The sequence below is a fragment of the Papio anubis genome, chromosome 7 (genome assembly GCF_008728515.1).
Source record: "Papio anubis isolate 15944 chromosome 7, Panubis1.0, whole genome shotgun sequence".
NCBI classification, from domain to species: Eukaryota; Metazoa; Chordata; class Mammalia; order Primates; family Cercopithecidae; genus Papio; species Papio anubis.
In genome coordinates this window covers 144,978,211-144,992,775 of record NC_044982.1, presented here as the reverse complement: position 1 = coordinate 144,992,775, position 14,565 = coordinate 144,978,211, and the positions used below count along the sequence as shown (strand labels likewise).

Sequence of the window (14,565 nt, the reverse complement as noted above, 5' to 3'; positions counted from 1 at the left end):
CAGAAACCAGTGTCATCCTTGACTCTCACATTCAGTTGATTTAACCCTTTGTCTCTCTCGGGCCCCCCAACTTGTCATCTGTCCTGCCACTGCCCTGGTGTAGACCACCATAATTTCTGGGGCCACTTCCCAAATGGGCTTCCCATCTCCTGTCTTGCCCTACTCTGATATTTTCTCCACAGAGAAGCCACAGGGAGTTTTTTAGATATGACGGTGCCACTCCCCACTTTAAGATCCTCCAGGGGCTCCCTTCTGCCCTCAGGAAGGAGTCCCAGCCACTCAAAGCGGCTGTGCTGCTCACTTCCCCGACCTCAGCCTCATCTGTCCACCCTCCCTAATACCCCACCCCTGCCCTCTGTGTGTGAGCATGTGTTCGTGTGCACACACGTATTCACACACATTTACACGTGTACACATGCACTCAAACTTACACACATGCACTCACACTTCAGACTCCAGCCAAACACAGTCACTTGTATTCAAAAGTGCCTTTGTACATGTAGCTCCCTCTGCCCAGAACACTCTTCCACTTTCACCTACTCTTCTCCTGGCTAGCCCCTTGGGGCTTCAGAAGGAACCTCCTCTGGAAGCTTCCCCTGAGCACCCAAGTCTGGGCCAGGTACCCCTGAGCCCAGGGTCCTCTGTTCCTCCCCTGGGGAGCACCCCTATGCTGCATTGCAACAACAGGTAGACTCAGCTGTCTCCATACACGTGGCCACAGGATACAGGTACAGATACGTCACCGCAGATACAGGTAAGAGGTCAGCGTGTCTCATTGCTCTGCTGGTAGGGAGACTCACCGGGGACCTGCTCAGCCCTCTTGAACCCCTCCCTTAGCTTTTCCAGAACACTGGCCCCTCCTCCCGGGCCTGGACCACACCCCTCAGGTATGTCTCCTGTATGCTGGCAGCCTGCAGGCAGGGACCGGCCAGCTCTACACCTACTGGCTCTGTAACGCGCTTCGCACGCACAATTTAATGGACCCTGTAAGAGTCCCTTCCCTCTAAAATTGTTTTCCTATCATTAGTCCATGCCTAAAATTCTCCCATGAAGCCCATTAAATAAAAACTCAGTATTTTTGGCCAAAGGCTTAAATGTCTAGTTAAGATAAAGAAATATTCCTGGCAGAGACAATATTGATCAGACACCCACATTCCAAGCACTACTTTTTCAGTTCTTTTGCAGAGAGTTGCTTCCCCTGCCCACCCCCAGCAATGAATGGTTAGGCAACTGTGACCTGGTTCTGAGAATTTCATGGACTATGGGGATTTCTTAGGCACAGATAGGTTCTAATCCTTGTTCCTAGTGGAGTGACAGAGGGCTTGGTCATCTGAATGACATGTCTCCTTTCCTGGAATGTGGGTGGCAGAGATGACTCAATCATCTCTATAGATGTTCAGAACTTTGTCTCTCTAATACCTCTGGAGACACCTGTCTGATATCCCTGGGGGTGCTGGTTTGGGTTTTAATTTGTTTTCCCGAGAGAAACAAAAACTCCTGACCAGTGGGAGGTTTCCAGGCCTGATTGTCCCTCCGTCCTGGCCCAGGGCTCTTTCGGTTATCGAGAAGGAGTCAGCCCTGAATCTGAGTATTCACTGCCATTCGGCCTCTTCGAAACTTTAGGAAACTCAGGCACAAGTTACAAGACTAAATGGAAGTGCTGTTTATGTTGGATTCAAACTAGAAGGGAAAAATTGGGGACAAGAGTAACCCAGGACCTAAAAGACTTCAGGATAGTCTTAATCTAACCCAGGCAAGGTAGCAACACAGCCCAGCCTGCAGCAACTGTGGAATCCAGACCGGACATGACCGGGGCTGGCACCCTGAGATGCCACATGTGCCTTCTGCCTTGTTCCTCAGGGGAAATGAGGAAAACGTAAGCAACAAGGGGGTTTCCAAAGAGGACCAGGTATCGCCCAAAGGCAGCCTGCCTGCCCGATGAGCATGTAGGGAAGGGAGGAGGAGGCTTGTAGAGCCAGACCACAGCCTGTTTCTCTAGCTGCCTGCCCTTCCTCACACCCCATCACCTGCTGAGTGGCAGGTGTGGCAGGAAGAAGACAGAAGAAAGGGCCCTGGACAATAGGCGGTCTGGGCATGCAGGTGCAGGCATGCAGATGGGGACATGAAGCCGGGTGACTGGAGGGGCTGGGACAGATACATCTCAAAAGAAGTTGGAGGGCTGGGTGTAGTGGCTCACGCCTGTAATCCCAGCATTTTGGGAGGCTGAGACAGAGGATCACTTGAGCCCAGAAGTTTGAAACCAGCTTGGACAACATGGTGAAACCCTATCTCCACAAAAAAAAATTTTTTTTTAAAGTTAGCCAGTTGCGGTGGTACATGCCTGTAGTCCTAGCTACTTGGCAGGCTGAGGTGGGAGGATCACCTGAGCCCGGGAGGTCAAGGCTGCAGTGAGATGAGATTGAGCCACTGCACTCCAGCCTGGGCAACAGAGTGAGACTCTGTCTCAAAATAAAATAAAATAAAATAAAATTAAAAAAAAAAGAAAAAGCAGAAGGAGTTGGAGGAAGGTAAGCACTGCTGTGGATATGTGGGAGCTGGACTGTCCCAAGGAGGAGGGTGAACTCTGCCCAAGAGTGGGAAGGTGTCCGATTGGCCACCGAAGTATGGACAAGAAAGGCAAGAGAAGTGGCCACGTCTCGGACCCAGAGGACATTCCCTGGCTCCTCAGATTGTTCACCGATGGGCTGGGAAAGACCCCAAGAAGCTTGAGGAAAAGTCCCTGGCCTTCTGGTTGGCCAGTTGGCAGACACAGACCCAAACTAGAGGTTACTGGAGCCACTGCTGCTGGCGCAGGCTCTGGACATGTTGCCCTCCAGAGGCTCTGTCTCTGGAATCCTGCTTGGTCTCTTTGCTGTCTCTGGGGCTCAGGGCCCTCCCACACTCACCCATTCACACTTAGCCCTCCATTGGAGTGACAGCTTCCTACAAGTTCCCAGATTCTCCGCACCTGTACTCTAGCACAAGCTGCATACAAGCCCTCAGGAAGTCATGCAATCTCTTCCTCAAGACCTCAGGCACCCCAACACTTTGAAGGCATCCAATCCCTCCTCTGCCTCACTTCCTGGTTCTCCACACCTGGCTTGCCTCCTCTCTTCCCACACTCTCCAGACCTGGGATCAGACCCTACTTCCCTCTTAGGCAATCGTTAACCTCTCATTGCAAAATGGGCCTCCAGTCAAGTTGTTGGGAGCATCAGGTAGTGTGTGGATGTCTGGCCACAGGTCAACCAGGCAGGTGCTTAGAGGGTGTGGCTCCCTCCCTCAGGACAGCCTCTCCCCAAGGTAGGACTCCCAAGGCCTCTAGATGCTCAGGCCCTGCCCCTCTCTGACCCCAGGCTTTCTGTGCAGCTTTTCTTGGCCACTCCCGGCTCTCAGCGTTCTCCTCTGCCTCTAAACTCCCTGGTGACAAGACGGAAACGCTGTCTCCTATTGTTCTATAACTGCTCTGGACATAGATAGCTCCTCTTGTTAAAATGTACGCTCAATCTCAGGGCTCTGTGTCTTCTCTGCCCCTCTCAGGCCCTCCCTGGCCTTTGGGGATCCCTGCGGCCCTTCATTCCTGTGTGGTTACTGGTGAGCAGGGATGCTCCCCACCTGTGGGGCCTGGACATAGAGCTTTTTCCCCCATGGGGGCCAACTTCCTCTCTGGATGGGGCCAGGGGTGGGCAGTGTGGGGAGGGGCTTTTGGTTCTCATGATGTCTTAAAATGCCACCCAAAGACAGGGGTGGGGAGGATTCTGCCCACTGAGATGCCTCCATTGACCCCTGTGGCCTGGAAATGCAGCAGGCTCTGGGATGAAGCAGGAGGCTGGGGCTGCCAGGAACCAGCACTGCACAAACAGCCCTGCTAAGTCAAGCCACATCCACGGGCTGAACTGTAGAACTGGGTGCTGTGGGCTCTGGCATGGCCCCCAGAGCCCTGTTTCAGATCTCTGTCTTGAGAAGGGGCTCTGGGAGTCACCTGGCAGCCACCTGGCAGCTGGTTCCATGATGCCTAAGCACCTCCCCTTCCACTTCAGCCCAAAAGGCCCTAAACGAAAGAAGGAGCAAGGAGTGCTCTGTGTGGGCAGAGCTGGTGCTCTTGGAAATCGATTCCAGGAAGAGAGAGTGGGGAGGACACAGTGGGCAAACAGAGCTCTTGGGTAGTGCCGAGGGAAGAGCATGAATGAGGGGCCTGGAAGAGTGACAGAAACCCCGAAGTCTGAACTACAACTTGAGTACAGAATACACATGCATGCACATGCATGCACACACATACACTTATACACCATGCACGAGCGCACACACACACACACGGATCCACCTGACCATTTCTCCAGCCAGGGCCTCTTCCATCCAGACCCTGTCAGCAGAGGACAAAGAGAGAAACGAAGTGGATACTTACACATATCAGCCTGCCGGACATTCTTCATCCGGATGACCCGCACTGTCAACAGGTGGCATGGAGACGGCCCCTCCTGTGGAAGGAGAGGACAGAGGACTCAGTCTTCAAGCATCACCCCAAGGCCATTGCCCAGGGGGAAGACTTTCCCTCTGTGCCTCCCCACTTGCATTACAGCAACCCCCAGGCTGGTTTTCTTTTGTTTGAGACAGAGTTTCACTCTTGTTGCCCAGGCTAGAGTGCCATGGCACAATCTCGGCTCACTGCAACCTCTGCCTCCCAGGTTCCAGCGATTCTCCTGCCTCAGCCCCCCGTGTAGCTGAGGTACAGATGCCTGCCAGACACCCAGCTAATTTTTTGTAGTTTTAGTAGAGAGGAGGTTTTACCATATTGTCCAGGCTGGTCTTGAACTCCTGATGTCAGGTGATCCACCCACCTCAGCTTCCCAAAGTGCTGGGATTATAGGCATGAGCCACCTTGCCAGGCTCCCCACGCTGTTTTGTCATTGCTTGCCGGGGTTTCTGTCTGTTCTTCAGCCTGGAAGGTCCTGGAAGCTCCAGAGAGCCTGGGACCCTAACTGGTTTTTCATCTTTGTACCTCCAGTACCTACAGCATGCTCATTTTTAGAAGGTGCTCAATATATGTTCATTAAGTGAATGAATGAATGTCCCAGCCCCATGCACAGAGTGAGTGCCCACGGCAAGGGAGTCCTGAGGTGTCCCCCTCTCCTTTCTTCACTGCTTATTAGCACTTTCCTCCTACTGTCCCATGTGCAGATATTTGCCCTTGCCCAGGCTGGATGGCAGCCTGCTTGGGAGGCAGGCACAGCATGGCTGTGGGAAGGGGGGCTGACAGACACTGATCACGCATGGTCACATCTACTCACTGGGAGACCACGTGCCAGGGGCTCACCCCCACTGGTACTTATTTAGCTCCAGCCCAGACCTTTGCATCTCCCTTGCCCTTTGGGCCTCTTCCCCAGGGTATCCTCCTGCAAGTCCTTCTGGTTACTCTATTTTCCCTTCCCAGGAAACGTCCGCCTCTCACCACTCCACCATTTCTCACAAGAGGTCCTTGTGGAGTCTTGGCTGGTCTGCGGTGACCTCTCTTTCCTGATGGCAAAAGCTCAAGTAGTCCTTGGTTTGATGACTGGCTCCTGTCCGACGCCTCTGCGGGTCACGATAACCCCAGGGGACCAGAGCCTCGAGGTGTCCCCCTCCCCTAGCACCTTGTCCTAACAACTGGGGTGCAGCAACACCCCCAGCGCTGCCCCCTCAGTGCTGATGGCTCCTCCTGCCGTCCCACCCCTCTTCTAGTTCTGATCACCTCCTGGGGGCTCTGCCATCATCTCAAGCCCATGTCCTCAAGGAACACCCAGAGCCCTCCCCGGGCCAGTGTCCGGAGCAGTGGCTGTGGTTCCTTAAGGCCCTGCGCCCCTCCCGAGCTGCCCCAGCACTCTGAGTCTTGCAGCAGCCACTGCTCTACTTTGTCCCCCTTGGACCCATGACTTTCTGCCTCCCAGAGGCCCTGAAACCACCTTTCCCAGCCACACCAGCTTCTCCGGACCCTGCAGCTGCAGAGTGTCGCTGGATCACCCTTCCTGCCTACCAAGGGACTGCAGCTCTCTCCCAGTGCCCCTCTGCCTGTTCACTCGGCCCCAGGCGTTAAGCCTGTGGGAGCCGCTTTCGTTTCACCCCTCTCCTGGCCGGCATCTCTTCCATGGCCTGTCTTCAGAGCTCAGGGCCTGCGTGCTCACTGGTGGGGCTCCCTGCCTCCATTGCCCTGAGGGTGCCAGCCCTCTGATTGTTCCTCTGAATGAATGAACCATCTTCTAGAGTATATTTTTGAGCACCTATTGTGTGCCAGGCCCTATGCTAGATGCTGGAGAGTTAGGGGTGAATATGAGGTGGAGACAGAGAGGTTAAAGGCAATGGCGGCCAGTGGCTTTGATGGGGAGAGCAGGTCAAGCTGGCCACAGACTGTTGCTGTCAAGGCCTGGGGCCTCTCGCTGGCTGCAGAAGCCTCCCCACCATCAATCATACTCCTGGACTCTGGAAACCTCTTCTGGTCCCCAGGGGCCCAAGGCTGCCAAGCTGAGGTGCATTTCCACTCGGCTGGCACACCCTTGAAGGGGCAGTCTCGCGCCTGTTCTCTTCAGGAGTCCTGGTTCTATTCTTGGTTCATGCGTTTCCTGTTGGAATCTCAGGCCTTGAAGCCCCTTCGCTGAGGGTTTTATCCGGGCTTAGATGAGTCTTTGTTGTCATCCATTCCCTGCCTGGGCCCCTGGTAAATGCCTACCAACCGAATGTCTATGTTTATAGAAGCCTCTGAACTGGCACCCTCGAAACGCCACCCTGCATGTTCTACTCCGTGTTGCCAGAATCGCTTTATACCTTTTCAAGAGGATGCAATTCTTCTCTCTTTAAATACTGTTGGGATTGGGGACAGGGGAAACAAGGTATGAAGAAAAAAAGTTTCTATAATCCCACCACTCAGAGACAATCTTTTTATCTTTATTTTTTTTTTTTTTTTTGAGACAGGGTCTCACTCTGTTGCCCAGGCTAGGCAATCTTTTGATGTTGGTCCTTTCAGACTTTCCTGGGGTTTCCTGGGGCTTAATTATTATTATTATTATTATTGGAGACAGAGCCTCACTCTGTCACACAGGCTGGAATGCAGTGGCAGGATCTCAGCTCACTGCAACCTCCACGTCCCAGGTTCAAGCAATTCTCACTCATCAGCCTCTCGAGTAGCTGGACTACAGGCACTCACGACCACGCCCGGCTAATTTTTGTATTTTTAGTAGAGATGAAGTTTCACCATGTTGGCCAGGCTAGTCTCAAACTCCTGGTCTCAGGTGATTCTGCCTGCCTCAGCCTCCGAAAGTGCTGGGTTTGTAGGTGTGAGCCACCGTGCTCGGCCCCTGGGGTTTAATTCTGATCAGCAACAGAATGCCAATTCTGGGAAGGTCACGTTATTTAGCTCCTTTTAAGGTCTCCTCCTCTCCTCAACAGCTGCCTCAAAATCAGGGCAAAAGTCAAACTCACAGTCAATTATAGGTCTGGAGATTTATTTTGTGAGGTCAACTCTGCAATGTTGAACATTTCATGGTCAATAACTTGCTCTAACAGCATTCTGTTGGGAGCCGGAGATTTGGGCCAAAAGCCATGCACACTGCTTCTCTTCTGGTGCTGCAGACGCGGCTATGGCCTTTGGCCAGACCTCCAAGGCACGGTGCACTCCTCCTTTCTCACTCTGCCTGAGCGCAGCATGCACCCTGGGCTGGCCCGATGAGGAGGCAGGGTCAACTCTCACCAGCAAGCGGTTTTGGCAAAACCTGTGCCCACCAGCCCACTTTCTCAGAGGGCAACTAGAGTCCAAGCTGTGGGGGCTTCAGCCCAGGAGGAGTCTGTCCTGAGGGATATTCCACAGTGTTTCAGGGCTCTGGACCCAGGTCTCGTGGTTCTCTCAGCCATCACAGCCCTTCTCCTGCCTCCAGGAGGGGCTGCCTGTGGCCCAGCCTGCCTCCTTCCATATCTACTCTGGCAGGGAAGGCGTAGCCACACTCTCCCTCGGGACCTCACTCCAGGTGTCCTGCCTTCCAGGACAAGTTCACTCCCATCATCTAACCTCAGTGCCTTCCAATGCAGGCGACCATTTCTTCCTGCTCTAACTCAGCAACAATAACAGCTGGCATCTGCTGCGTGCCAGCCATACACAGGTGCTGTGTACGGGTTCTCCGTACATTATCTTGCTTAATCCTTACAACCACCCACGAAGCAATTATTATTAGCCTCATCTTTACAGACGGAGAATCGGAGGCTAAGCCCTTTGACGCCGGGCTCACAGCTAGAATCAGAGACATCCAATGCTACCTCTCAAGCCTGTGTTTCTCCCACTGGGATTATCTGTTTACTTGGCAAACAGGAAGACAAATGTTGCTTGCCCTCATCTCCTCTTCCTTGCTTTTCTTCTCCTTAAAACAATTTTTTCTGACAGATTCTTCTTTTCACTCAGCACTTCCCCAAGGCTAAAAAATAACCACCAAACTCTGACAATTCTTCTATGGCCCGCACTCTTACTGGCTGTTTCTACCAACGCATTCTAGGATATCCCTCTCTTTTTAAACACCTAGAGAACATCAGAGCCGTGAGGTCCTTGGAGAGGTCCCCACTTTCCAGTGGCCACAGATTGCTCCACTTAAGCCTCAGATCACACCCTCCAGCTCATGAATTTTCAGGAGAGACCCAGTTTTCAGGAGACAACCACATTTTGCCAGCACAGAATTGGGACTGGGAAGGGGGCTCGAGAGACATCCCAGCTGGGCCATGCCGGGAGGAAGGCAGCAGGAATATGGGACTTAGCTCTGGGGCCCAGAATCATTCCAGGAACCAGGTCTATGAGAAATGGCCTTCTTGGGTTGCAATGAATGTACCTATTTTGCTTCTGATATAATCTGTTCGATCAGTGTTGCTAGAGATGAGCAAAAATTCATGACCTGGAGGTAATTAATCTAGAGTGGAAAGATGCAACAGAGCAAAGCACAGTGTCTGTGATGTGTGTGTGGGAACCAGAAACCAGGGAGGCCGAGGAACCCACGTTTACAGGGTTGCTCATACAGGGCCAAAGCTTTAAGGACTCAGACAAGCTAGTCTCTAGAACAGGATTACCTGGCTGGGATTGGGTATCAGGGTGAAGAGTCAAAGTATTTAAGAACATACAAGATCAGGCACCATGCCAGCTGGGCTGCAGCCCTGGAGTAGGGACAGGCATTCATCCTTCAGGGGGGGCACTGGGAGAGCCCTGGGGTAAGGACCAGGGAGCACTTGGGGACTTGGAGCTCAAGGCAAGAACTGTTTGGCAAACCGTACAGAGGTATATTTAGCCACTTTGACAACCAGTACAGCTGGGACGGGGAGGACAGGCTGGACAGCAGTTTTCTGGGAAGCCAGGGGAGAGAGAGGGCCCCGCTGCTCAGGCTGCAGACACACAGTCCCAGCCGCCTCCCCAGCCTGGATTCTGGGGTTGATCTTGCCAGGACTCCACCGTCCCCTGGGGACCTACTGGGGACTAGGGGACCATGCCAGCTCATGTGGAAAAGAGGCAGCCCCTTCAATCTCAGGACTGGCTATGATGTAATCCAATGCTGCCCCTTCCCACCCCTGCTTTTATAGATATGACCTTCAGCAGGGGTGGGGGTGGGGAACAAAATGTATGACTCTGCTCTTGGCAGGCTCAGCTGGGCTGTGCTCTAGGTGCTGGGCATATGCTCTTATCTAACCCTCCAACCACCGCCAAGGAAGGCATCATTATCCCTGCTTTACAAAGGGGAAGGCTGAGTTTAGAGAGATTACATCTCAAACAGGCTCACACAGTCCGGGAGTGGCAGAGCTGGGACTTGGGCGCAGGTCTCCAGGACCCATGCACTCCATCCACCTGGCTCTCACTCCATCCACCTGGCTCTCACCGTGAATGTACAGCACCAGCTGGCAGCTTGCTCCAGGCCACATGCTAGACTAGTCAGTAGCAGAGACAGGAGGAAAAGCCTCAGCCTCCACATTGGAGCTCTCCCTATACCCCAAAAATCTAGCCATTACCACAAATCAGTCAGAAGAGTACTTAATTACCGAAGGGCTCCCAGGGTCAGGCTCCTGGGTGGGAGTGGGGTCTGGGGAAGGGTCTGACAACCATGGTTCAGAAGTGGTGGGTCTGATGCCCATCCCTGGGTCAGACATACCCTCAGCAAACCATCCCATGAAGTCTGGGGAGCCTGGAGAGAGGGGAAGATGGCTCCTGGGGAGCCTGCAGGAACTCCCTCCCCAGGGCTTCTCAGGTCAGGCCAGGCGGGGTGATGCCACCTCCTCCTCCCTAGAGAGCTAGGTGTACCCTTCAGTTCCTTGCAACACCTGTGTCAGAGCTTAGACCAGCCAGGTGCTGTCTTCCAGAACATGTGGGCCCTCCTTTAAGGAGATCATTGGGAGGGGACATCATGGGACCCTAATACATGTCCCAGCCACTCTGAGCAACATCCCAGACTAAGTGTCACCTGGGAGGAGCTACTACTGCTGTTTTCCTTTTTATCACCAGGCTAGTTGAGTGGTCAGGGCAAGAAATCCCGCAGGGACAGATGCAGCTCATGGAGAGGCTCATGAAGCCACACTTGGGGCCTTGGGCTCTCAGCTGCTTCACTGCCCCCTTGGAGGTAAGCTCTGTCACCTCTGTGGAAGATCTCTCCTGGCCCAAGCTCTTGGAGGCTCAAAAAGATTGGCAGGAACAATGGCTGGCCAGAGGCCCTTCCAGCCACCCAAGTGCTGCAGGGAAACCAGGGCACACCCCAGGAGGCCGTGTCCACCTGGCTGGGCAGCGGGGGCACTGGCCACCACCCAGCACGGAGCTCCCTGCCTTGGGCTCCTTGGAGACTGAACAGGGTCTCCATCTGCCCCACCAAGAGACAAAGCACTTTCAGGGTATCACCCATGTCATTCGACGATTTAATTTGAGCTGAGGATGAGGCCCTGGGGAGGGGAATGAGGAAGAAGTGCTGCCTTCGAGGAGCCAACTAATGATCCTTCACTGCCCCCTTCAGACTGATCAGCCCCTTCAATCTGCCCCTATGGCAGATTGAAGCATTGAGGCCATCTCCCTATTGCCTAGATGGGGAAACAGAGGCAGGGTTGGTCTAGAGCCCTGGCAACCTGATCCATGAATCCAGAGGTCTCCCTGTGAGGCTGTGAGGAGTTGGATAGACCCAGGAACCTTGACTATAAACCCAGGTGGGCAGCTGATGGCAACAGATTGACAATGCCACCAATTCTCACCATACACTACACCATACTCTCGCACAGCATAGGAGCTTAGGATGTTTGCAGGGTTAATACCTGCTTGCCATTAGGGCAGGCCAAATGTGAATCCCCCTGGCATACTGTCTACCCTGGGTGCTAGCCTGGCCCCAGGATGGCCCCAAGCCACTTCATGGTGCCTTGAAAAGCTTGAGGGTACTCTCAGTTGGGCCACCCATGCAGGAGCCCTGACCCCAGCTGGGCTAAACCACTTCCCCCAGGTTTTAGGATGAGGCTGCCCGAACCCAGGTCCCTGGGATGTCCAGTGCCTACCAGCCCTCCCTGAGCCTCATCTCCTGCCTCCAGCTCCCTACCCCTGCCCCTCACTTCCTGGCCATGCCTCCCTAGCCCTCAGCCTCTGGCCCCAGCCACTGAACACCCCTGCCTCACCTTCAAGGCACAGGTGGCCGAGGGCCTGCCATCTTCTGCTTGGCATGGGTCTGGCAGGGAGTGGGAGACCCAGGCGGGCATCTGCCTCAGGAGCATCACGGCAGCTCTCCAGCTGGGTGGCAAGATCAGTAACTTATACTCTGACTCAGAGCTCCACCCTCCTGGCCACAGCTTGGCAGTGGCTGGGATTGCTCTGGGAGTGGTTTGAGTGGGTAGACAGATACGGTGCTTGGGCCTAGATCTCTTCATATCAAGGAAATCACAGGTCTTCAGGTCATAGAAATACAGGGACCTGCAGGGCTCTGGGCCTTGGGGTCAGCAGTCCGTAGCCCCCAGCCACTCAGAATGACCAGGCCTTCGAGGACACAGTGGGTGGCAAGAAGAGGACACTGGACCCGCACGACTGTAGGACTAGCCCGCCATAATTTGGGAAAGCTCTATCTCTTCAGCTTGTAGAGGTCATGGCTCATAGATGCCCCTCTAGGAGGATGGGACCGTCGCTCCCAACTCCACTTCAGTTTCATGGATACCAAGCCCATGGGGTCCCTTCATGGGGTCCCTGGCCACAACTCCCAAAGAGACTAGGGTCAGGGCTCCCAAAGTTAGAGGGTGAAGAAAGAAAATAATTGCCCAATATTTCATGAAAAGAGGGTCTGGGGCAACCACCCCCTGTCCTCCCTCCTGGGAGGCCAAGTGGAGAGAGGGCGTGTCCAGCCCCTGCCTGGTCTCAGGACAGCCTGAAGGATGCTCCTGCCCCTCCCAGATGATTCCTATCTCTAGCCTGGTGGCTCACTGAGGGGCCTGACAAGGGCAGCTTTGCCTGCTCTGCTGCCTGACTGTGTACACTGGGAGTTTCCTGCCTGAGCTACTGCCTGGGGCCCCACAACCGGCTTTTCTGGCCCATAGATAGAAGCGCTTTTTTGAAATTAGGATGAGATCTGAACATGGGACAGACTGGGCCTGAACGCAGGGATGGAACCTGGTTGGAGGTACCTGTGAGATCTCTTCACGTGCCTGGCCCTCCAGAAAGTGGAGAGGCCTTAGCCTGCTGCTCTCACGGCTTCCTTCCTGCCCTGCCCTCCCCTCCTCTGTCAAGGATGGAGACTCAGCACCATATCCCTCAGCAAACTCCACAAATTCAATTTAGTTCATTTACCTAGTAAGCATCTGCTGTATACATCCTACTAAGAGAGGAAATCCCAAGCTTGAAGTTGCTGACAGTGTGGCTGGAGAGCCAGATGCATCCAACCCCTCAGAGGCTCAGAGATCCAAGTTTCCCTATGGTGACAGGGGACATCTTAGAAAGGATCAATAACAATCCTTCACATTTGTGAAGATCCATGGTTTACAGCAGTAGTCCCCAACCTTTTTTAGTGCCAGGGACTGGTTTCAGGGAAGTCAACTTTTCCATGGGTGGGCAGGAGATGGTTTTGGGATGATTCAAGTGCCTTATATTCATTGTGGACTTTATTTCTATTATTATCACATTGTCATATATAATGAAATAATTATGCAACTCACCATAATGTAGAATCAGTGGGAACCCTGAGCTTGTTTTCCTGCAACTAGATGGTCCTATCTGGGGGTGATGGGAGAGAGTAACAGATCATCAGGCATTAGATTTTCATAAGGAATGTGCAACCTAGATCCCTTGAGTATGCACTTCACAATAGGGTTTGTGCTCCTGTGAGAATCTAATGCCACTGTTGATCTGAGAGGAGATGGGGTTCAGGTGGTAATACAGGTGATGGGGAGTGGCTGTAAATACAGATGAAGCGTCACTCACTCGCCCACCACTCACCACCTGCTGTGTGGCCCAGTTCCGAACAGGCCATGGACTGGTATTGATCCAGTCTGCCCTGCGTTCAGAGGTCACCCTTCATTCCATACTAGATTGGGGTCCCATAATCATGACCCTAAAAGGTCATACTTTACATTTGGGCTTAGTCTCTAAGCAGTAGGGGGCTATTGATGGTTTTTGAGCAGGACAGCTGAACTTTAAGAAGGCAAGGATGATTGATGTAGAAACAAGGGGTCAATTAGGAGGTGAGATGTGAACCATCTGGGACAGGGGAAGTAGGGTGGGAAGTTAAGGGAGAGATAGGCCAGAATAGGCCATACAAGCTAAGTCCAGGAGCTTCCGTGGCAACTCAACCCATAGCACTACACTGTCCTGAAAGCCATGGGTCCCATCTGTCTCCCCATCCCTTCCACTCCTCCACTCTTCCCAATCAAATAGGGCCCAGGCTGAGCCCCAAACACCAGGGCATTCCTCAAGGCCTCCTATTTGGCTAATTTCTGTATTTTTTGTAGAGAAGGGGTTTCACCATGTGGGCCAGGCTGGTGTCAAACTCCCGACCTCGGGTGATCCACACACCTCAGCCTCCCAAAGTGCTGGGATTACAGGCGTGAGCCACCGTGCCCAGCCTGCACTGTCCTTTTAAAAGGCTTCTTCTGTGTGCCTATGTTCCTTGATAAATAAAATCCAATTTCCTACAACAAATGTACAATGAGGAATATAATTTTCATGACATAAAGTAAAACAAGCCTTATAGCTTCTGTGGGTAAGAGGAGATTAAAAAAATCAACCATGGAAGTTAATATGTTGAGATGTCCCAGAACTTCTGGCCCACAAACTCGATATAACTCTATTTCATGATAACAAGATAACAAAGTACAAGCAGTACAAGAAAGGGCCTTCAACCCAGTGTAGGTAATGTTTATATTCTTAGCGTCATCAACGTACCTGGCTCATGAGTATTTTCTGCCTTGCTTTGTCTTTACAAAATATTAAAGGCCAGCTTAGCGCGTTTATTTTTTCTTTTCCTTTTTTTTTTTTTTTTTGAGATGGAGTCTCACTCTGTTGCCCAGACTGGAATGCAGTGGTGCAATCTCAGCTCATTGCAACCTCTGCTTCCCAAGCTCAAGCGTGATT

At 52.9% G+C, this 14,565-nt stretch overlaps 1 protein-coding gene across 1 annotated transcript in view; it reads right to left on the bottom strand.

Moving 5' to 3' along the window:
* The window catches only part of PLA2G4E (phospholipase A2 group IVE), a 64,102-nt gene that overhangs the window by 25,318 nt on the left and 24,219 nt on the right, over nucleotides 1–14,565 (bottom strand). Inside the window, exon 2 of the mRNA XM_017960547.3 lies at nucleotides 4,405–4,477. Within this exon, the coding sequence (XP_017816036.2) occupies nucleotides 4,405–4,477 (73 nt within the window). The remainder of the gene's footprint in view (nucleotides 1–4,404; nucleotides 4,478–14,565) is intronic.